The 24,766-nt window shown below is 36.6% G+C and overlaps 1 protein-coding gene across 2 annotated transcripts; it reads left to right on the forward strand.

The window, feature by feature from the left end:
- The first annotated feature begins 1,157 nt into the window (after positions 1 to 1,157).
- LOC140164602 (steroid 17-alpha-hydroxylase/17,20 lyase-like) lies at positions 1,158 to 24,075 on the forward strand. Of its 2 annotated transcripts, none has more exons than XM_072187924.1 (10): positions 1,158 to 1,296; positions 5,066 to 5,241; positions 6,567 to 6,740; positions 8,724 to 8,817; positions 9,411 to 9,569; positions 10,752 to 10,960; positions 11,223 to 11,348; positions 22,348 to 22,587; positions 22,946 to 23,044; positions 23,607 to 24,075. In XM_072187924.1, exons 2-10 carry the CDS (start codon positions 5,082 to 5,084, stop codon positions 23,864 to 23,866), a joined length of 1,521 nt encoding a protein of 506 aa, XP_072044025.1. In that variant the 5' UTR covers positions 1,158 to 1,296; positions 5,066 to 5,081; the 3' UTR covers positions 23,867 to 24,075. The 2 variants fall into 2 exon arrangements, with proteins under 2 accessions (XP_072044025.1, XP_072044026.1); XM_072187925.1 differs by lacking the exon at positions 1,158 to 1,296 and adding an exon at positions 4,313 to 4,424.
- The last annotated feature ends 691 nt before the right edge of the window (positions 24,076 to 24,766 follow it).

The following is a 24,766-nucleotide window of genomic DNA, read 5'->3' on the forward strand; positions in this document are numbered from 1 at the left end:
ACATAGCACAATGACGTCACTTACACATGTGCATCGGCTTTACCCAGTGCCCATACCTTGCACTCAGAATTGGGGTCAAAGGACATTAAGGGGGTAAAATCTTACAATTGCCTTATCTCAACATCTGTAAGGGGTGTGGGGCTCAAAATCAGTGACAACAAATCTCATGATCAAGGGAACATTTTACAGGGGTCAGGTCAAAGGTCATGCAGAGGTCAAATTTTCGAAATGCATTTTCTGGACATCTGTAAGGGATACGGGGCTCAAACTCTTGTGACAAGAAACTTACTGACCAGGGGAACACTTTGGAACGCTGTGCAGGGGTCAGGTCAAAGGTTATCTGGGTCAAATCTTATAATTTAATTTTCTGGGCGTCTGTAAGGAGTATGGGACTCAAACTCGGTGACGCCAAACCTCATGACCAGGGGAACATTTTTGGAACATTTTGCAGGGGTCAGATACCTCTAAAACACCAACATGCCCCAGCTAGGTTTGTGGTCTATGACCACCATTTGCCACTAGTTTTATTTGTCCTTAGCCTACTGCAAAAGGAATAAGTTTGTCTCCAGCTACATAATACCACAGTGGTGCAATAACTATGTGCACCCAGGGTGGTGAATTCTCAAAATGATCTGCTAAAAATCCCCCCCCTTTAGCCGTGTCAAAATATCTCTGCTTCCCCTTCGACTAGCCAACCAATTTTGGCCCCCCACCTTTACAAAAGATTTTTGAGAACCAAATTTTAAAACCCTAAATTATATTATCATATAATGTGAGCTCAGCAAGCGGGAAAATTTGCATATTGTAACGTGTTTCTAATATTTTTCTACACCTTTTAAGGGCGTAATATAGAAACGATGCCCAAAACATCTATGCCAAAAATCGCTCCTCCCCCTCCATCGATCAGTCAAAAAATGCTTTCACCCATCACTGGGGGTAGGCATAATTATTGCACTACCCCTTACAACTTTATACATTAACAGTAGAGAGGTGACCGTATTTGCCGGAATGGGTTAGGGCTATTTATTATTTATTTATTTATTTATTTATTTCCTTTAATGCGGTAGACCGTGACCCATGAACTTGATCGAACAAATATAATGCTGTATTATATTTGGTAGGTAGGCATTTACATTTGATATGACTCCTAATACACTGTACATATGTATATCACTACACAGCGAGCATAACCTGATGACATAATAAACAGCTGCCTACTATACACAAAATCCAACGCTGTCACTAACAGGTGCAAAATAACATTCGCCGTTTTGTTGGTAACTAATTAATAATAGGGTAAGTTTTAGTTATCTTTGATTTAAGAATTTATTAAGAATACACGGTCTTAAATATTATCAGGCTTTAACAAATGAAATTATAGCTAAAACATTAAGATATTGGAACTAAAAGTGATGATTCCCTTCCCGCTAGTTTACCCAATAAAATAATTTATTTCTTAAAAAGTGAAAATCGCAACTTAACAAATTAAAGGTTAGAATGAAAGATTACTGAATCATTATAACATGTCTGACAACACGTACTTTAAAACATTGCTGTGATGTTTAAAGTCATACCCACTTTAGACTCACGCTCTTTTTCACAGATATTCTCGAATTCGGTTTTTTTTGCGCGATTGCTGGTGAAAGGTGATATATTTTTTGAACAGCGTTTTTTGTTCCACATGTGTACACTCGTGTTCAATTATACCTTTCAATGCAATTTGCACGTCTACCATGCAGGTCTTGAGATACCAACTGGGTGACACTTATTATACGTCTCTTCAAATGACACCAAAAACACGAACGCGATAACCTTACATGTTATTAGTGCAGTACACTTCAGTATGCTATACGTTACATGCTACGTAATAAAGGTCCTGCCGTTAACTTTGTTTGTCAAAAACAGAATATAAAAGGGATCATTGAGTATACTATAGAAAAAACGGGGGGGAGTGGTGGTCATGGGTATATGTGTACATGTTAATACCATGGAGGTATATAAATAAATGGAGAATGATCTAGCCAAGCATCTTTTGTACTACGTTGGTTATGACCAATTATTGTTGAATAGGCAATTTCAGGGGATATTGATTATGCTAAGCTGATTACATTGTTAAGTCTGTTTCACTGGTCATTTTCATTTATTTCAATGGGGTGCTAAATGCAGTTACTTATAATGTTTATTGGAAAGTGCTCATGTTTCAGAAAATTTAATATCAAAATGTCATTTTCGCCAAAAAATTGCATTGAAATCAGTCTTTTGAATAAAATAAACACCCTATCTGTAGGCCTATATCTGTGGTCATATTGTGACCCCCTACATTTTGGTCATGATTCTTGACAAATTAAATTAGGCTATGACCCCTATTTTTCTTTCCAAAAGTTATGACCCCCCGGTATAGGCCTATTTGGAACCCCCCTCCAAAGAAAATGATGGCCCCTAATAATAGTAATAATCATTTAGGCCTAAATACTGATAATTATTTATTATAAAATGAGAAATTTAATGATGATGAAAAGATTTTAGCTGAATTCCGAAGTACTTCCGGTAAATTTTACTCGCTCTTAACTCAATTGGCCCAAATTGGCCCAACATAATTTTTTCACAATCGGAAGGTAAAAACGTTTTGCTTTCATTTGCACTATATTTGAACTCCCTCAGACCCCCTTAAAAGCTTAATATATGAACATGAAAACTAAGTATATTTGTCAAGATACGGCACAACTAGTGTTGAAAACAGTTTCATAACTTGAGAACAGAACATCCAAATTTCATCGGGTTTTCGCACAATCATACATTGAAACTATAAGCTATCAAAACTGGCGACTTTGAACAGCTAATTGACTAGCTGACGTCATTATACAGTCTCTTTTACAAGCCTTCCGGTACGGGTCAATGTAGGGTCAATTCCTATGATGAAATTTTGGGAGTGACGATCAATGAACCATGGTAGAATCTCATAACCATCGTGGAGATCAATAGCTTGGCTGAAGTGGCTAGTCATTCAAGTTTGGTGACTCATTGAATAGAGGTAATAGGATAATCTCCACTTAAGGGCTGGGGTATGAACGTTTGGACAGTATTTATTGTGGGACATTAGAGCACATCAGACATATCGAATTGCATTCTGAATACGAAGAATGTCATTCTGATATCAAATAATTTAGATTTTTGAAATTCGCAATTTAATACACATTTTATGGCAAATCATTAAAATTGATATTTTGATATTTAACAGTACTTGAAGTAAACTTTATAAATCTGATGATTTATACTTAAAGTGTATGTAGGTGGGATGAAAAGCCGACGATCAATTGAAAATTTTGACCTTTCGTATTGAAGATATGGATTTTTTTCCCAAAACACCCAAAAAAATTAGGTCTTTTGGGAAAAAATCCATATCTTCAATATGAAAGGTCAAAATTTTCAATTGACCGTCGGCTTTTCCTCCCTGCTACATACATACACTTTAAGAATATGTCATTAGATTTATATAATTTACTTCGAGGACTGTTATATATCAAAAATTGAAAAATATCAAATTTTATAATTTGTCATAAAATTTGTATTATATTGTGATTTTCAAAAAATGAAAATTATTTGATATCAGAAAGACATGCTTCGTATTCAGAATGCAATTCGATAGGTCTGAGGTGCTCTCATGTCCCACAAAAATTACTGTCGAAACGCAATAAATGCTCATTTTAGATCCCTTAAGAGATTAGAATTCTGGCGATCATTCTCCATTTATTTATATACCTCCATGTTAATACGGGTCACCATTAAACAATATTTTTGTGCCAAACTGTCAAAACTCAAATATCTTTGAATGTCCATTTGTTTATTTAGTACTTATGTATTGCCTTTAAGAGTATACGAGGTATTGTTGGTCGAAGCTGCAAAAAAAAATCGATTTTCATTATCTGAATCAATATATTATTGAAAAATAACACTTTGGTGTTTTGCAAAAGTTCATTCTACAAATCATATACTTTGAAAACCCTGCTTAATTAATTGTTGTTAATGAGTTATATACGTTTTACAAAATTGTTGTTGTTTCAGCCCTCTTTACAACATAACTCAAGAACCACAGGACTTACAAAAGTATATCTGTGATATTTGAATTCTTCTAAACGCTCGCTACGAATTGAGCAATGCAATTTTTGCTAAAGCTCACTACCATTCGCAAGATGCTGCGAACTTTTTTTTTTTTCTGCTTCGACCAACAATACATCGTATACCCTCAATGCAATAACGATAGACCGTGACCTATGGAATTGATCGAACAAATACAATTTTGTATTTACAATGGGTATAACTCTTAAAATACTGTACATGTATATCACTACACAGTGATCATAATAAACTGCCTACAAGAAACCCGACGCTGTCACTTACAGAGGCAAAATAACATTCGCCGTACAGTAAGTTGATATCTTAAATAAAATATTAAGAATTTATTAAGAAATGCACGGTCCTATTCCCGATTCCAGACATAGCACTGACTTTTTTGGATTTAATTAATTATCCTGTGGCGTGTTTCACTAAGATGTAGCCTATATACGTAAGTAAAATTCCTACGTGTAGTATTTGGCTTTACTTACGACTGATCTACCGTAGCCACGTACTGTACGTAGAACTATGTCACTACGTGGCTACGATGAGTCGCAAGTCTGATTGTACGTTTGTATTAGTGTGCCTGTAAATATGTTGATCTACAAAATGAACACACCTCCCACAAATGCATGCTTCAGATTTTGTCAACGTGTGATCACGTCTTAAAACCAACGTATACAGTATAGGTGGATCAGCACTAATTTAATTTGAATTTGACTGCAATTTAACATAATGATGCTTTATGTTTCATATCTTGATCAAATTATATCAAATAGTCAAATGTCTACATGGAACAACTTATATAATGGGATCCATTCCTTTAGGGATATTTACTGGATCATAATTACAAGTGACAAACTTGGTGATTTTAAATACACCTGAACGGCTCCTTATACAGAGCTACCATAAGAATTGATCTTGAGTGTTCGCTTACATTTTTTACCCATAGGCTTATCTCCGTGACCATGTTGCTTAATTTTGTGGAGACCATCTTTACATCCGGCAGTGGAACCATTACCGTGGTATTGCTTACCATTCTCGCATCCCTTATTTATTGGAGTATTCGGAGGCCAAACGGGATGCCACCCGGACCTACGGGACTGCCTGTTGTTGGGAATATGTTTGGTAAGTTTTTTTTTCGCAGGCATATTACTATTTACTAGAATGATGTGAAAGATCACTTTATGTATGATAAAAACTTGGGACACATAAACTAGAGGAAAGAAGATATTGGGTGTGAATGTCCCAACTGGAGGACAAAAGGTTAATTAATGGGCTATTCCAGAATATATTCTCATTTGGTTATTTTCGTTCTTCTGTTACCTTCCATAGAGTCGTGTGGAAATATAACCTTCTTTTCTGGACGAGTCGTGTAGTTTCACTCATCATGCTTATGGTGATCCCATGTCTTTCGAGCCCTTCCTTTACTCCATCGGCTCACACCTTCATTGCTCCTCTTCTTGCCCTAGTTCCTGTTGTTTTGCTGTTATAAGTTTTTGCTGCAGGTTGGCTAAGGGCCATTCGCATAAGGTGACCAAACCATCTAACTTGTTGTTTTGCAACATATTCTGTGATTGATGTAGAACCCACCATCTTTCTGATATTCTCATTCCTGATTGTATCCCTCCTTGACTTATTAGCCGCTCTTCTTATTAGCCGCAGGTAATGAGCTTTTGGGTTGTTCTTTTGTTGAGAGTCCATGTTTGGCATTGGTAGCAGAGTGTTGGGGAAAAATATGGCATTGATTAGCTTTGCTTTGGTATCCATCGGTATTGCAGGATGTGTAAGGAGTGGGTCTAGTTGCGAAATGATAGTATTGGCCTATTGACATCCTGCCTCTATTTCTCTATCATTGTCTATTGATACTTCCATCCTCAGAAAGATACTTGGTTATTAATGTTATCAATTCTACATGGACCAAACAGAGGCGACACCTCCCACACACGAACGCCCCATACACCCTCCTCATACAACCATACCCACCCCACACACCCCCACACCCTCCTCATACATCCACCACCCCGCACACCCACATACCATCCTCATACACCCACATCGACCCCACATACCTCCTCATACACCAACAACCACCCCACACATCCACAAACCCTCCACATACGCCCACATCCACCCTACACACACAGAGACCCTCATACACCCACACCCACCCTACACACACGCTCCAAAAAGAGAGGTCAATTCTATAGATAAGGCTGCAGCTAATTTGCCACCAACCGCCTGTAATTTTAAATATAATATAATTTTAAAATAAGTAAAAGTAGTAGCACGCATGACGGTCGAAGTATTAAACAATAAGTATTTCTGCAAAGCCCCGTTGAAGGTGTTTACTTTTAGCAGAATGTTACGAATTACTGTCCAATCTTCGATGTCCTAGGTTATACTGTAAATAAAAGTGTAAGTTTTAATAAAACCAACTGTTTTTCTTTCAGATTTCGTAGATACACCTCATGTGAAATTTAAGGAAATGACAAAGAAGTATGGCAATGTAATTGCCGTGAAAATGGGACAGCAATGGATGATAGTTCTCAATCAAATAGATGTAGTCAGAGATGCACTGCTCAGAAAACCAGATGAGTTTGCAGGAAGACCTGACTTTTATTCATGTATGTATGCTTGTAAGGGTGGGTAAAATAGAGGCTAATGTAGTCTGAAATTCAAACTGTTTTTAGTGCATATTTAATTTAACAATATATGGAATTTGGTTTACAAAACGTCACCAAAAGGGTGTTTTATTAAGTTGTAGCCCTACGCGTCAAAATGTTATTTATATAATACGCCTAGCTTACACGTCTAAGATGCAAGTTTAGACGTCTAAGAATTTCGCGGTAGAAAACCCAAACAGCCAATCATCATAAGCGTATTTAATTATTGACCAATGAATCTAAGATTTTACACGCCTAAGATTTCTTAAGTGTAGTGATAATAAGTGTAGTGATGGACGGTATCACCAATGTGATAGCTCGCAAAAACACCTTGAAGACTACTGGCAGCTCGTACTCCAGATACCATGCGCAGTGATCGATCATAAAGTACGGCGGGATAATCAGTTCAGTTTATTTATAAGTTACGAAGAAAATCACACGGAAAATCACAATCATATTATTATCCGGCATAATTATGGCAAATCATAATGGGGTTGGATTCAGTCCCTTCATTTAGAGACGCTAAAAGTATATGAATTAATAAGACCAAGAGGTATATCATAGATAAAGGCAAAACATTCAAATTGATTCATAGATTAGATTTTGTTAGAATTGGTAGGTTACATTATACTGGTATAATATATTTCAGTTAGAGTATCTCAAGCTATGTTCACGTCAGAGACATCATGTTAGTACGCCTGATATCAGCGAGAAATTGATCTGATTGTGTGACCGCCATTTTTCAAGTGGCACTCGCCTAAAGCGCGTCCATCGGTACGCTTTGATCGAATTTGAGATACCGTTCATCGCTACTCATGGTAAACATGGTAAATGATCAATCCTAGACGTGTAAGAAATCTTAGACGTTTTAAAATCAATACGCGTCTAAGATTTCATTGGTCAATAATTGAATACGCTTAAGATGATGGGCTGTTTCTGGCCCTGTGATTTAAGTCTACCGCGAAATTCTTAGACGTCTAAGATTGCATCTCACACCTCTAAGATTACATCTTAGACGTCTAAGTTTGCATCTGTAATGTTAGGCGTATTATCTTAGGCGTCTGTCCGCCATCCATAATTTCTTTTAATAAACGGGTGTGCAAGTATGATCGTGCGATTAGGTGGTTGCATAAACTAGCGGTGTTTGTGCTCTAATATTGAGAAAAATAAAGTCCCCACTCTTCGGGAAAGGTATGGGTTCAATGCATGATATTCTTAACCATATTATTTTCCCCCGTGTGCATGATTTTCACTGAGGGGGGACTTTTTGTTTTGTTTTTACCTATTACTTGTCATAACACGACACGGTGGCTCAGTGGTTACGGCCTTGGACTTGGACTCGATGTGCGTTGGTTCGAGTCCCCGCCCCACCACCGTGTTGCACCCTTGGGCAAGGCGCTTTGCCTCGCTTGCCTCACCTCACCCAGGTGTAATGGGAAGCTGTTAGGGGTAGTCACAGTCGTTGTACTGATGAACCCTGCGCCAATTGTAGGCTGCAAACGTGGTTCCGACATATTCTAATAACGGCGGAATAAATGTAAAGCGCTTTGAGGCTGTTTACGGCATAAAGCGCTATAAATATCTACATTTATTTTTTTTAAACTGAATAACTGCAATGCATATTGAAATATAAATGTGAGCAATTCACTTTTTCGGTAAATCCCATAAGTCTTTGTGAGTACACCTGAGAATTCGTCGTTTGACGTCACGCCGACTTGCAATGCGCAGTAACGATGTTCGATAAACGATGTGTACAGGTGTACTCGCAAAGGCTTACGGGATTTCCGAAAAGGTGAATGGTTTCCTTTACTCATTTTCTCTAAGATGTATTATTCTGCAGAAATAAATTATTGGACCCAAATATATCCCCTGAAGGCTTCGACTCGCCTTAATCTTAAATATCAAACCAAATTATTGACATCTGTTTTAATTCAATTAATTCAGTTGACATATTCAGCCAAAATCGCAAGAACATTGCATCAGCTGACTACAGTGCCACATGGAAACTTCACAGAAAATTGAGCCATTCCGCAATAAGGTAAGCATGGTAAGATGATTAGATGTTCTAGATGAGTAAAATAATTTCTAGTTTTGATGCCCTTCATGTAAAAATTCATAATAAATTATGAATTAAATTCCAACATACCGTAAGGATTAATGAGCTCCTTTGCCTTAAAGTAAATTTTACGTACAAATAGAGAGTTCTCTCCTCTGAAAATCCCAACAACGATTAAGGGTCCGTGCTCATATTTGTAGTGGGAGTTTTACTGGAGGGTAGTTATAATTTGTGCATAAAATTCCAGTTATGTCAAAAGAGCACATATGCGCCATTAGGAGAGTCTTTACGGTATTTTTACAAGATTGAAATGTTCTTTATGGGCTCTGATAGCAACGTTTGTATTTTTCTAGGACATGAGAGCACATCAGACATATCGAATTGCATTCTGAATACAAGGGATGTCCTTCTGATATCAAATAATTTGTTTGAAATTCGCGATATAATACATTTTAGGCAAATTAATAAAAATGCCGATATGATATTGAAAACTATAAAAACATACGTGGTGGTAACAAAATGAAAAAATATATATTGCATGGAAACGTTACAATATTGCTTTGACATATTTCCAGAAATTTTGCGACTGGAAAGAAGTTGGAAAGAATCGTTCATGAAGTCACCGAGCGCATAGGTAAACGAATAGATGAGCAGCATGGGAAGCCCATCGACCCTAAACAAGTGGTATGCCTAGGTATCTATAACATCCTCGGCACGCTTTGTTTTGCGCACAAGTAAGTGAAAAGATAAAACATGACAAGCCACATTAACATTGGTCCAAAAGGCTCTTTACGCAAATTTAAAGGTTCATTTCTCAGAGTTAAGAACCGCTATTCACAATATCTAAGAATATTCGCAATAAACCCAAATTGTGAAAAAAATCACCCCACGCAGATGTATGGCTATTTCTCCATTTACAATCCTGCCCAAAAGTGTCTGGTTTGACATGGGACGTCACATATGAAGTACATATTTTATTTACTTTCAAAGTTATAGCTGTTTTAATTGACATTTTTGGTAACAAAAGGTAAAAAGAAAAATCACAAAAACTGCATTTTTCAACCCAAATATCTTAGCCCACTCCACTTTTCAGAAATGCCAGATTGGTAATACGAATATATATCAGTGTATGTACATTTTAACACCCTACGACACTTTGTCATTTTTATTTTTTTATTATTATTATTTCTTTATTTACATAATAAATAAAGGAATGGTTAGAAGAAGATGGTGTGAGGTTCAGAAATATATATAACTAGATTTCGCGGTTCTCGGGTCGGGCGGTTCTCGTGATAGGCCTATTTCTAATTACCCAACACCCCCTCCCCCCGTTACCCATATACTTGCCCTGACCTTTTAAACTGCTATGAAATGCGTCTCTTAATGACCCAACTGGACACAACTTAATCAACTCTGTTTGTTTTGTATCTGTGATGCTTTCTTCAGTCGGTAGTTCGGTAGGCCTACCCATAATCTGGAAACCCATCATTCGCCTCTTCCCAGCCCTGTCCTGCTACCACTTTGGAGGACATTAGTATCTTGACGTGGATATAGGCCGTTACTAAAGTAATGAAATCAATCGGGAGAAACGTGCAAGCAAACGCGGTTATAGGCCTTACCATAACTGATTATTTTATGTTAACCATTCTGGAGGACCCCGGAAATAGTCGTGTTCTGCTGAAATAGGCCTACATGCACGTGTTCGGTATTGAAATATGTGTGGAAAATAAGCCTATTGGTCCGATGAGATGCACCTGTTAGTTACACTGTAATGCTTTCCGATGCGCTCACTGTACTCCGCGCACACTCCCGTTGATACTCCGCGATAGCGCACCGCGAACACGCGATAGTGCATAATAGTTTTGCTCCCCGGGTTCAGCTCTCAATCCAAACACTGTGGTAATTCATATCTCCAGGTACGAATTGGATGATCCAAGGATTACGTGGCTCGTTCGCCTAAGCCATGAGACATTTGAAGCTTTTGGAGTGGGCATGCTGGCTGATTTTATCCCTGTCTTGCGATTTCTTCCGACCCCTGGTGTCCGAAGACTGAAGCAGCTTCGTAGAGAACGTTTTAGATTTTTGTATGATGAATTGAAACTTCATCGCGAATCATATGATCCTGGTAGGTTTTTGATGTCGTAGATATTGCATGTTCGTAGATCCTCTGTCTACCCAGCACACTCTGCCAAAGACATGATTTGGTGCCATGTTCTCGACTACGTCTCGTCTTTTATTTTAACACCAATAAATATGGGCTCGATCGATCGAATTTTATATAAAAATATTGTATTGCATCCGGGAACTTTTCAAGAAATATACAATACGTAAATACCCGTTTTATTGTATTGCTCAAAAGCCTGATATGAATATTGTTGTTTCTGCAGGCAATATTCGCGACATATTTGATTCGTTGCTTCTGGCACAGAACGAAACTATAGACGAAGGAAGCGATCTGGTGGAATCCCTTACTGATGCACATCTGGTAGGAACCATCAGTGACCTTTTCGAAGGTAAATATCAGTTCAAAGAACATTTCTAGTTCATTTCTAGAAGATTCACTTTATTAATAATCTTGGGAAAATCCCTTGGATTGTGAAATGGATAAGATTGACAGAATGGTCTATTAATAGATTTTGGGTTTGCTGGTGTATAAAAGCTGGATGCTTGGAGTTTGCACTTTACAGAATGTCATGAGGGATTGTTGTAAACTCTACATGATTGTGTTGGTTGTCATTGTGCTTCAAAAAGAGGTACATTTTTAACCAGTTTACATAGCCAATAATTGAGCTATTTTTTAATACAGCAACGAAGGAGATTTCGAGTACACAAATGTGCTGAGTAAAGTTCTTCTGTCGAATTGCTTTAGTCTGGTTTATAAAACAACACATCTGTCAAATACAGTGGAGCAGTGTTAAAGAAGCCTATTTCCTGGAGGAGTTAAGTGTTTGAAGATCTGCGCAAGGAGTTAAGTGTTAGGATGACGGCGCAAGGAGTTAAACGATTGGAGAACGGCATGAGGAGATAAGCGTTTGGGGAACGTAGTGCAAGGAGATAAGTGTTTGGAGAAAGCAACGCCATTTTTGTGTGAGGATTTTATTCGCAAGGATATTTATAAATGCAAGTGTACAATGGACTTCGCTGATTTTTGCAGGACAAGTGAATAAGTATACATCAGCCGTCCAGAACATTGCAAGAACTCTATATTACCATCAAGAAGAATGCTGGCTAAGTATTGATTAATTTAAAGAGTATTATTATTTTTGTTTGTTATTATTTTTTGTTGTTATATTTTGTACCAATCATATCTTGCTTTCAATTAAAGACTTAGATTTTGTTGGCTTATTTTGTTAATGTATTTGTATTGTGCATTCGTGTGAGTTCGGGTAAAATATGATTTTGGCCTTGAGTCAAGTACGACTCGTAACAATACCGAGAGTCAAATACCATTATCCCTGACTAGTGCCGATTAATAATTTTGTCCCATAGAACACCAATACAAACACACAGACGAATATGGCGCCATGATGGAAGGTCAGGTCAGGTGTCAAAGGTTAAGTTTTTGTTACTTCAAATACATTAGTTCATATATCTAATACCGATCGCGCATTCCTTTCATATTATTAACAACAAGACCTATTGTCAATATTACTATTGCAAAAAGCTATTCTCACATCAAATTAGACATTTTTTGAAGAGCAAATCACTGCTGTCTGAAGGGACCGTAGTAAGAGTTGTTTTGACTCTTTCCAACAGACAGGATTCGGTAAACTATCGACACCTTTATGTGGTGACCGAGTAAGAGTCAAGTGTGAATTATCCCAAGACACTGAAACACACTGGGAACTATTTTGCTAGGCACTCATCTAGCGATCAACTCCTTATCGAGGAGGAAAAGCTCCATATACCAATGGACAAATATTTCGCTAGGCAATCCTCTACACGATCATCTCCTCGGAGGAGGAAATAAAAAGCTCCATAATACCAATGGAGAGAATATAAAATGCCGCGGACTTACATGAATTCGCTAGGCAGTCATCTAGCGCGTCAAAAGAAATTAAATGGCTGATACCTTTCTCATTTTCCTATTATATTCATATTCAGATTACATAGTGGACATCGGTAAATATACCCATGCCAAATACCCAGTAGGTAGATACCTCCGGATATTGGAACTACTAAATCGAATTTATTAATGTAGTACATGTATAATTCTGTACATTAAATCGATCATTTTAGAAAAATGATCCAAAAACTGCCACAAGGACTACTTGTTAACATCCGTACCCTGTACCATGGAATAAGCTATTTCTGGTCCCCTCATTTCCTTTGCTAGTAAATACCGCAAGATCCACACTTATGATTATTTGAAGAGCCTCTGAATTTTACGGTTGAGGCCTCTTCACCACAGTGGACCATTAACCCGATTTGAACATGTTGAAGGAGTTAATTGCAAAACCCGTTATTTTTCGCTGCCAACGCCAAGCAAACACAGTGCCATGCTCTGCACATTTATGATTTTTTTTTTTCGAATACATAACTAGGATACCATGTCTAACACAAAAGGCAGCCTTTAACAGAAATTAACGCGATAACCAGCCGGCTGCGCAACCTTATAAAAACTTGAACCCAATATTTCATTTTTTATTTATACTTTGATGAACAAGAAAATCTGAGGGCATAGTACTTGGCCCCTGTCTAGCTATCCCATGCCAACCTGGTGTTAATTCCTCCCGTCCTGCTATAATTAAAATTACTCGACCTAAGACTGAAGGGTATTACCACCTAAGACTGAAAGTGGTACCAATTGTATCAATTTTGTTAATGCTTCTGAAGACACATTAGAGTGAACACATACAAAATAGAATTAAAAAAAAAATACAACTGCGCAACAGAATAGAATGTGTTACTGAGTGCTGAGATAGAAACTGAACCTAAAGTGATATACTCACGCACACTCTCACACCCGTATACAATAGTCGTACTACTATGTAACTCAACAAACCTCAATGTAATTAGAATATTATTCAAATTCGGAGAACTCTCAATCGAATATATTTACATTTCTCCTTCGTATTTCATCTCATTCCTAATTACCTTTTAATTTGAAGACCGACACTTTATATGTACTTGTCTCACTACTGCGAGACTCAAATTTTATGACCCACTATCAAACTCTTGAAATCAATTTTAAACATATATCAAATATTACATATGGGGAGTGGTGGGTGGGATAAAAAATTTCTGCGTCCGTTCTTGCTGAAAAACTGACAGAGAATGGCCTTAGGCAACAAAATGGCCACCGACGGCTCCAAGCAAGGATGCCCGTGATTGGCCCTCCTGATACCAAACAAGGCACCCAATTGTGACCTCACGAGGGCGATCCCATTTCAGCTGCAGGGATAATTTTGTGTTTCATTTGATATGTACAAATTAAACTGCATTATCCCCAGACACTGAAATGACGAAAACACTTACACCAAAATTTGGGCCTCTGGTCAGCCATTCAGAAAGAACGCATAATTTATTCAAGCAATGTTTTTAGAAAATTCCTGGAATCAGCCAAATAATAATGATTTCTGGACAACTTTTTCGAACGGAGTAAATACCCGACCGAGCCTCCCAACAATTACTGGGAAGCTTGTTGCGCCTATAACCCAAGAGTTCCCCTTAACACACTGGGAACTATTTTGCTAGGCACTCATCTAGCGATCAACTCCTTATCGAGGAGGAAAAGCTCCATATACCAATGGACAAATATTTCGCTAGGCAATCCTCTACACGATCATCTCCTCGGAGGAGGAAATAAAAAGCTCCATAATACCAATGGAGAGAATATAAAATGCCGCGGACTTACATGAATTCGCTAGGCAGTCATCTAGCGCGTCAAAAGAAATTAAATGGCTGATACCTTTCTCATTTTCCTATTATATTCATATTCAGATTACATAGTGGACATCGGTAAATATACCCATGCCAAATACCCAGTAGGTAGATACCTCCGGATATTGGAACTACTAAATCGAATTTATTAATGTAGTACATGTATAATTCTGTACATTAAATCGATCATTTTTGAAAAATGATCCAAAAACTGCCACCCAAGTTCCTTGTCATCACATGCAAGGAAATTGCCAAACCCCCCCCCCCCCCCCCCCCCCCCCCCCCTCGAGATTTTTATGCTTTACAAATAAGGCGAGCTCTTGGCTGTCTTTCCCTTCCATGTTTATGATCTACCTTATAGTGTTCTTAAAATAGTTTGTCCCAACTTATAAACCTGCCATTGTTGGTGGTGACGAATGTTGGTGCTAAAAAGTTTAGGATTTAACTTGACTGATTGGATCAACAGTCCTACCTTGTGAGCATTCTTATGCAGTACTAGTGGAAAAGAATGCCTGCCAATTCTTTGTTTTGGCCATCTGGTACATCCACGTACGAGAAAACCCCGAAAAGAAAACAACAAAACCCACTGACTATTATAACTTCACAAGGATTGTTTTGAATTATTTGAATTTCCTTCCTTCTGAACATGTGAGATGAGATAATTATGCTACTGTCGAGTGAGTGTCTACTTCTCATCTTTTGACCACTGTCAATTATCATGAATGAGTGTTTTAGTAGCTTAATAGGCCTACTATTACTTATTAACGAGTTACCATTGTAAAAATTGTGAATTTCCTTCTGCTTCAGGAGTAACAACTAGGTGATAACCTATTTAAAACACTGACATACCAAAAACATTACTATAATCTATGAATTTCCGTCTGTTTCGGACTACACATAGCCTATTTGTACATACCAACTAGGACAAATGTTTTAGTGACCAATTTACCGATAAATGAAACTATAAGGTCAATTTGCCATACATGGTGAACGAATCTGTCCTACAGTACGTTTAAAATCATAACTTTGATTTACCAAAGTTAATAATAATGAAGAATTGTTCTTTGCTTGATAGGTACAAAAAGAAAACCATTTGTTTTACCAAACTTGATAACACTCTTATAGCAATGTACATTAATTATGTTATATGAAATTCTTTTTGCTTCTTTAAATGACTACCCCTGGTCTATCCGTGAATATCTACTAGGACAAAAGGTGCTTAATTTAACTGCAATTTAATAATAATACATGGGATTTATAAAGCGCCCCACGATGTAAAAAAACATCCTCAAAGCGCGGCGCTGCACAGAATCTTAAAATACACCCACTAAATAAAAAAATAAAAAATAGGGCCTACATGCTGAACAAAATAGTATACATAAAAAAATACGCATGATAGAACTCATATACACACCTTACTATACTAAAACCATGAAAACATAATAATAATGTACAAGAGTTCTGGACTTCGTTTGATAGATACGAATAAGAAATCATTTACCATGAATTTGTTTTGATAATTTCATAATAATCCTCTACTCAATGTAGCCATTAACTATATGTAATATGTTATATGCATATCCTTATGCCTCTGATAGTAACTACCTACCGTCTATAAGCGAAACTTACGAGGCGGTGAAATTATAAGTATGCCATAATAGATGAAACTGTAATTCAATTAATGACAAATTATTCTCTTTGTTTGATAGATACAATTATTACAACATTTAATCACACACATGCTTAACTTGATGATAATGAAGATCCAGTCTTTGTTTGATAGATACAGAAAAATTTGGTAATAACCGCTCGACTAGCCATTAACAATAGGTAATATATTATATGCATTTCCTTCTGCCTATGTTAACATATAGTATAGTGTAAAAGGTAATTTGATTGAAAGCATTGCCAATTTGCAATAATTTACTTGATGAAAATTTTCCCCCAGTAAATAGGTTTTATTCGGACTCTGCACCTGCGCACCCTATCTGCAAATACACAAATTTCCCTTGTTTTATTAATATGAACATCTATAAAAGTTTGATATGATGAACAATATTTCACTTCAATTTGAATTCTACCCCATAGAATTTGGGGTTCTTTTTCCAACTAGCAAAAGTTTGCCGTTATTTCTCCAACTAGCAAAAGTCAAGTTGTCTGATGTGCTATGACACCTAAAAGATAATTCATGCAGCAACGAGTTTGGTTAATTAGCTACTCCGAGATAAATCCACTTACTTCAATTGCCTTCAGATCGCTTCAGCATTTAATGTATGACATTTTATCACTAAAATGATCCATTGATGACACCAAGATAATTCTGCAGTTTCCTGCAACCGCTTCCTTCATCTGTTTCTTGTATTATTTGACATGGACATATTGCCCAAGAATAATATAAGCCCAATCAGTGGTACAAAATAAATTTTGGCATTTCCATCAAGCTATGGAATGATCTTCCTCTATCCTTTATTGCAGCTCCATTCGTAGAAGCATTTTTGACATCCACCGCTTCCTTCATCTGTTTCTTGTATTATTTGACATGGACATATTGCCCAAGAATATTAAATATAAGCCCAATCAGTGGTACAAAATAAATTTTGGCATTTCCATCAAACTATGGAATGATCTTCCTCTATCCTTTATTGCAGCTCCATTCGTAGAAGCATTTTTGACATCCACCGCTTCCTTCATCTGTTTCTTGTATTATTTGACATGGACATATTGCCCAAGAATATTAAATATAAGCCCAATCAGTGGTACAAAATAAATTTTGGCATTTCCATCAAACTATGGAATGATCTTCCTCTATCCTTTATTGCAGCTCCATTCGTAGAAGCATTTTTGACATGGACTTGTTAGCATACAGAGCTTTGCTTATGCTATTTTTACTCGCATGAAGAACTGTATAATATATAATCTTCCCGTTCACCACTAGCATTTTGGTTCGCTTCCTCGCCATATTAAGGTGCAACAATACTCTCTTTGAAGGATACACTGTATCTAATGTAGATGAAGATTCTTCGTTATCTATACATGCTCTAAATGTAGTTAGCTGTTATACACAATAAAATTTCACCGTTAGAGAAGTTACCGTTTCCATCATGCTTGTGATCTAACAAAGATCGTTCCTCCCCATAGAGCCAGGTTACGATTCAAAATATACTCCCTCCACTGTCATAGGCATGGTAATTACGACTTTCTGTTGCAGATCCCGCAAGATGTCCTCCTTCTACCACCTGTCTCGAAGTAACCACATGACCTGCAGTGAATTAAAAGACAGAAAAAAAGAGAAGCAAATTCTGCCAGCAAAGCCATTTTACTTTGTGTATAATTCATGCCTGTCTATAAATGACATCCAATATATTCAACAATTTAACTCCTTTATTAATCTATTTGAAACTCCGACAACCTTGGATTGAACTTGTAATAAATGTCAAAAAACACATAATTAAATCCATTAAGGCCGTTTTGTTTTTCATAGACGACATAGACGACAGCGTTACTTCTTTTTTGTTGTGATTCGTTTTATCCAAATGGAAACCCGGATGGCTTCCAAAATTAGAGCATCCTGTGTCCACGTCATGATGCTTGCGCTAAAAAAAAATTGAATTTGACAATTAAATTCACTCATATGGTTTTTATATACCAAGAGAGAGAAGCACGCGTTTACGGCCATGATGATGATTGCGATAAATTGACCATGAAATTCACTCATATTATGACTATTATTATAACTATACCCAGAGAGAGCATCACGTGTCTACGCCCATCATGATTGCGCTAAGCGGATTGAAATTAAAATCACTCATATGGTTATTATATACAAAGACAGATTTTCCAATTCAGAACAAAATGTTTGAACCATGTTGCCAAAAGATTGAAATTGACAATTAAATTCACTCATAAATTATGGCTTTTATATACCAAGAGTGAGCATCACGTGTCCAATGCCATGATGATTGCGATACAAATTTTGAAAATGACGATTAAATTCACTCATATGACTAGGCCTATTATAATTTTACCAAGACAAAGCATCACGTGTCCACCCCATGATGATAACATGTGCTAACTTCACTCATATGGCTATTAAATACCAAGAGAGATTTTCCAATCCAGAACAAAACATTTTGAACCGTGTTGTTATACCACTTTCAATTTCAAACCAGAACAGAAACAGATTGTGTTCCTTCAGACTGCCTAATATAATTATGATGAACATAGAAATGGTTCAAAACTTTGCTTTCCCTTAATTTCAAGCATTTTCCATTCCACTACCTGCATGATTTATAAATATTTATGAGTTCAAAAACCCCTGCTAACCTAGTGACCCCCCGGCTATATACTACCGTGATTCAGTGGTCTATGTTACCATTAATAATGTACATACATGTATACATGTAGACGACCACGTTTGACAATTTTGAAAGCAAATTTCTCACCGTGTTTATTCACTGTTGACGCAAAATACAAATACTCTATTTGGCCATCGGCTGTTGCCACCGCTTACAAGCATAGGATAAATGTAGTCTCTCTTCTGCCAAATGTAATAGCGCTAAGATCTCGCCTACAATATTTCAACACATTAGAATTATTCCATACCACCAGTCCGGCAATCCCAATCAATAGTACTCGTACATGCATGACTTCCTCAGATCACTATTTAGACAATCGACCACGAAAGTTTTATCGAGTTATACAAACAACTCCGGACTGCTCATTGTACCGTCACAATTCATTTCATGTGGTGTGATGTGCTGTAAACTGTAAGCTTACTTGCTTTTTTTTTTTTTCCAGTTGTTCATATTCGAGGTATATCCTTGATGTGTTTTGTATCCACATCCGTTGGATTCACCACTACCCACTTGTTTGTAAGCTGTGACGGCCTATTCATTGTCTTATAGTTGAATAAAAAATTTCTGCGTCCGTTCTTGCTGAAAAAAACTGACAGAGAATGGCCTTAGCCAACAAAATGGCCACCGACGGCTCCAAGCAAGGATGCCCGTGATTGGCCCTCCTGATACCAAACAAGGCACCCAATTGTGACCTCACGAGGGCGATCCCATTTCAGCTGCAGGGATAATTTTGTGTTTCATTTGATATGTACAAATTAAACTGCATTTCCAGCAATCACAAAACGTTTTCGACATCATTCGCAAAAGGTTAGAAAAGTTTGCTAGTAAACGTTTAAGGTTTGACACTACTTTAAAGTGTTGCGATTTGGTAGTTCACAGTATCTTGCGAATGGTAGTAAGCCTTGGCAAAAATCGCGTTGCTCATTTCATAGCGAGTGTGTAGAGGAATTCAAATATCACAGATATACTTTTGTAGGTCCTGTGGTTCTTGAGTTATATAGTAGGAGGGCTGAAACACCTGCAACACTTACATAAACGTACATAACTCATTAACAACTATAAATCAAGCAAGGTTTGAATTAGGTATCTGGTTTGTAGAATGAACTTTTGCAAAACATCAAAGTGTTATTTTTAAATATTATATTGATTTACATAATGAAAATCGATATTTTTTGGCTGCTTCGACCAACAGTACCTTGTCTACCCTTAAATGTCGGGTTATTTAAAATCTATAAAAAAAAAACCGTATAAAACATTTTCATAACATACAATAACATTTTTGACAACTAACTGCAAATATTCTAATATCATGTTATTTATGTGTTGACAACAATTTTGCCAAAAATATTTTCAAAAAATATTTTACCATAAGATTTTGAAAACATTTTAAAAATATTTTTGTAGTGTGTTTTCATACAAAACGTTAAAAACCTTTTGTGTTTGCTGGGTTATTCATAACCGATCGATACCTTGCCTCATTTTGTAGATCGCAAACCAACGGAATTCGCCATACAGGGTGTATCAAAATGATTGATACCCATCAGTTTCCAGTGATTATGGACATGACTGACACATCAAAATTCAACATGGGATCCGCATAATTTGTTGATTAATGTCTTTAACAGTTATATAACAATAAATTATGGTTATTTTAAGAGGATTCAATGTTGCATTAAGAAAAAGCAGGCTTTTCAATAACCACCAAACTGCCGGGTACCAATCATTTTGATACATCTTGTAGAATTGCGTTGTTAATAAAACAAAATGTGAAATTGGTGGCAGCCCTCTGATCAGCCCCCTGATTCAAGCTATGTACAACTTTGACTGTGTGAATTAAATCTCAAAACTCAAATATTTATCACAAATCCATCTCCTATTACATTGTATTTGCGGGGTGTTTTACGTTTCATTAACGCGGCTGTGTACTCTAGCCATTGTTTCTTTCTCAAAATTGAGTTTTTATGATATGTTTGTACCTTGTTATGTTTTTTATAAATACAAGGAATGAAAATCCAGATTTGTAAACTCCAACTGCAATATTTTAAGGATTTTATTTCACTATTCCACTCGTGTTTGAAATTGAAAAGGAAAGAAAATCTTTGTTGTACCAGCAAGGTACACGCGCGCAACAACTCATCGCGTTGCGTATCGCGCAATTTGTTAACGCACAAATACGCGACGCATACGCGACGCTTATCTGCATGCGCGGCGCATCTTATGGAAACACCACGGAAGCACTGATTTCACAAAAACCTAGTGGTCAAATGGCTCCGTTTTAGTTGATAAAATGTGGGTTTTTCAAGTTCTTTCCCCGATTTAAATATCAAGTTATGAATGGATTTCGCTCAAACTTCTCAAGGGGCTGTGGATTTACCCGATGTTCACGTAATATAAGTTACAAAAACGAAAACTGTCGCATTCTCCTGTGAGATTCGATGAAAGTGCAAAATGTGACCACTTTAAACTTCATCGGCCATTATTTCAATGTTCATTTCCTCGGTAAAATGACGATTTAGGTACACGATAACTCAATAAATACAGCATCTATAGGTAAGCAAATATGATCATCGTAAAAGCATGATCGACTCAAGAAACGGTTTTCTCATTTTTTATATTTTGGTCTATTTCCGATTTTGGGCATCATTTTGTGCAAATAGGCGTTTTTGAATTTTAAAAGTTCATTTTGATGCCTTATATGGTCAATATCTCAAAAAATAAGGCCAATATCAAAAAATAAAAAAAACCGTTTTTGGAATGGAGCCTCAAGATTGAGCTAAAAACAAAATAAAATATTTTGGAAAGAGTGTTTTTTGTTATGATGTACCTAACAAATATTGCCAAAAACTCACTTTTTGTGATTTTCTTCAAAATTGTTGTTTTTACCCCAAATCTGTATTTATATTAAGATTTATTGATGTCTTGCCTTCATAAAACTGTATACTTTTATATGTTTTGCGCGAATAATTACAAAGTTATTGCACTTTTACTACATGCATGTCTGAGAGTACACAGCCACCTTAACTGATTTTTACTTTTCCCACATCAACCCCTGTAGTTCCGTGGGTAACAGAACGGCACAATATCCTGCATTGATACTTTAGTACGTCCGAATATTCCCATTTACAAAAACTCCTTGACCCCAAAAGTGGTCCCGACCAAGGTGTCCGTTAAACTAATCTAAGAGTAAATCGAGCGAAAATATAATTGCTTAACATTATATTTCCATTATTTGTACATTAATGTATGCCATACTTGTGTTTATTTGCAATCAAAGCTGGAACAGATACAACTATCATTACACTGCATTGGACACTGGCTATTATGGCGGAATATCCTGACATACAAAAGAAGGTGGCCATGGAAATCGAAGAGGTCTTAGGTCATGAGAGACCGTCCTCTTTGGAAGATAGAGGGCGCCTACCCTATACAGAAGCAACCATGATGGAAGTGTTACGCTTCAGTTCTATCGGTCCAATGGGTGTGCCACACGCAACGACATGTGATGTTATGTTAGGTAAATATCAGATCGTGTGGGTCTAGGTGTGTGGATCAGACCTATTTAGCCGACGTTTTGATTTGTTTTTTCTATTTAAATGCAACGGGAAAGGTCGCCTAAACAGTAAAAAGGATAGAGTATATATTATATGTACAGTTTATATATTCTATGGTATCAAAAAAAAATAACACGGAATAAATTGTAAAACTAAAACAGCAACAACTGCATAATAAAAGAGGATGTAATCACTTTGCACTAAAGTGCTACGTATTACCACTTTAAGACATGACTCTTGTACAGTGCCTAATATTAGCACTTTAGTAGGATTATAAAGAAGCCTGAGCTGCCTGTTCACTTATTGTCAAAATATTTTCAGGTGACTTTCAAATTCCAAAAGATACCATAGTTTCCATTAACCATTATGCGCTACATTTTGATGAAGAGATTTGGGATGAACCGAAACTGTTTAAGCCAGGTACGTCACATATACATTCATAAATATGTTGTATATGATGTATCGAAGATCATTCGTCGATGCAACGAAAATGATTTAGTAGTAGGCAAAGAAGTGAAAAGTGACAAAATTCGGAAAACACTCTGGTCAAAATTGAATATCCGCACGTTTTATTTTTTTGGATCAAATTATTTGATCGCTCAGTTCAAGTAATGGTAGGTAAGACCTTTTCAAAGTCAACATCAAATCCGAATTCTAATGTGCATATTGTCCATAACACAATATTGCTCTTTTTTTTTAAATCGGACTTTTCAGCTAGAATAAATGCCCGGGAATAAATGTTTTTTCTTGGTATGTAATTATAACATTAACATTAAATCAGAATACAGTAGTCGATCTCACACCTGTTTTAGTTTGTTTGTTTGAAGCTTTCTAAAGATCTTTCCCAGGATCTTTCATGTACTAGAACATCAAATGACGTGTATCTACTGTGTTTATTCTTCGCGTGCTATACCTATAGTAATGTAGTATATATAGCATGATTATGAGTTTGTCTGATTTTCAATAACTTCATCTTTAACAGAACACTTCTTGGATGATTCCGGCTCAGTGCGTCAGCATCCCAATAGTTTCTTACCATTCTCAGCCGGAAGAAGATCATGTCTGGGTGAATCTCTGGCAAAAGCGGAATTGTTCCTGATTTTTACCTGGTTCCTGCAGAACTACGAGATCTCAAAAGTGCCTGGAGCCAAAGGCGAATCCTTGTTGGGCCGCATTAAGTCAGGGACAAGTATTGCGCGGGAGTTGGACTCCTATGAGATCATCATAAAGAGACGTGCATAATAATTAAATTGGCGTATTACTGGCTAGTCGTATAATACTATATTATTTTTTTAGTTTAATTTTGTAATGTTTCGACGTTTGTGTCCTCACGTGTGCCTAAAAGTAGGGATAACCATCAAAATTTCATGTTGCCCCTATTGCTACAAAAGATTGTTTTCTGGATATATATACTCATCAATAGAAGTATTTTGGTGGTTAAATGGTCAAAATCGGTCAAAAACTTTTCGAATTATGAATTTTCAAAGTTTCCCATTCTGTTTCCCATAAAATGACAAGGTCCAAAAATATCAATTGGGAGCAAAATTGGCATAAGCATTATATTTACCTTTATATATTTCTTTATTTTAACATATATGCAAACATGAAACAAGCATATTATGAAAGTATCAAAGGGGTTTCTTATGAAATGGCACTTTACTAGTCAATGGCATAAATTATTTTTTCAAACCGAGGCATTGAAATCATGATGCATTTAGCGAACATTTGCCAAAAATCATCCAAGATGGCCGATATGGCACAAAATCAAACTTGCACTAAGTCCAGGTAAACTTTTTTTTTTCACAACCAAAAATTTCGATGTTATTGGGTTTAATATGACCAATTAGTAGGTGTATGTAAATTAAATCTTAAGTGTCATTGAAGGTCATTGACTCATTCACAACAATAGAAGTTATCCACTTCACTCATCATGCTCATGTGTGACTTCTAACAAAAGGTGCTGGTTCCCGTAGTATTCCTCATTCAAAACAATTCAATACATGACCTCGGAGTTACCTGCATGACTTTCGCGGGCTATTTTGAAACAGTTATGGTTGCACATTCAGGTACTTCTTTTGAAAGTTCTAAACAAGGTATAGCCAGCAGCAAGTTGTAGATGGTATGGGCCTAAATATAAGAAAA

Source organism: Amphiura filiformis, chromosome 11 (assembly GCF_039555335.1).
Source record: "Amphiura filiformis chromosome 11, Afil_fr2py, whole genome shotgun sequence".
In the NCBI taxonomy this organism is placed as follows: Eukaryota; Metazoa; Echinodermata; class Ophiuroidea; order Amphilepidida; family Amphiuridae; genus Amphiura; species Amphiura filiformis.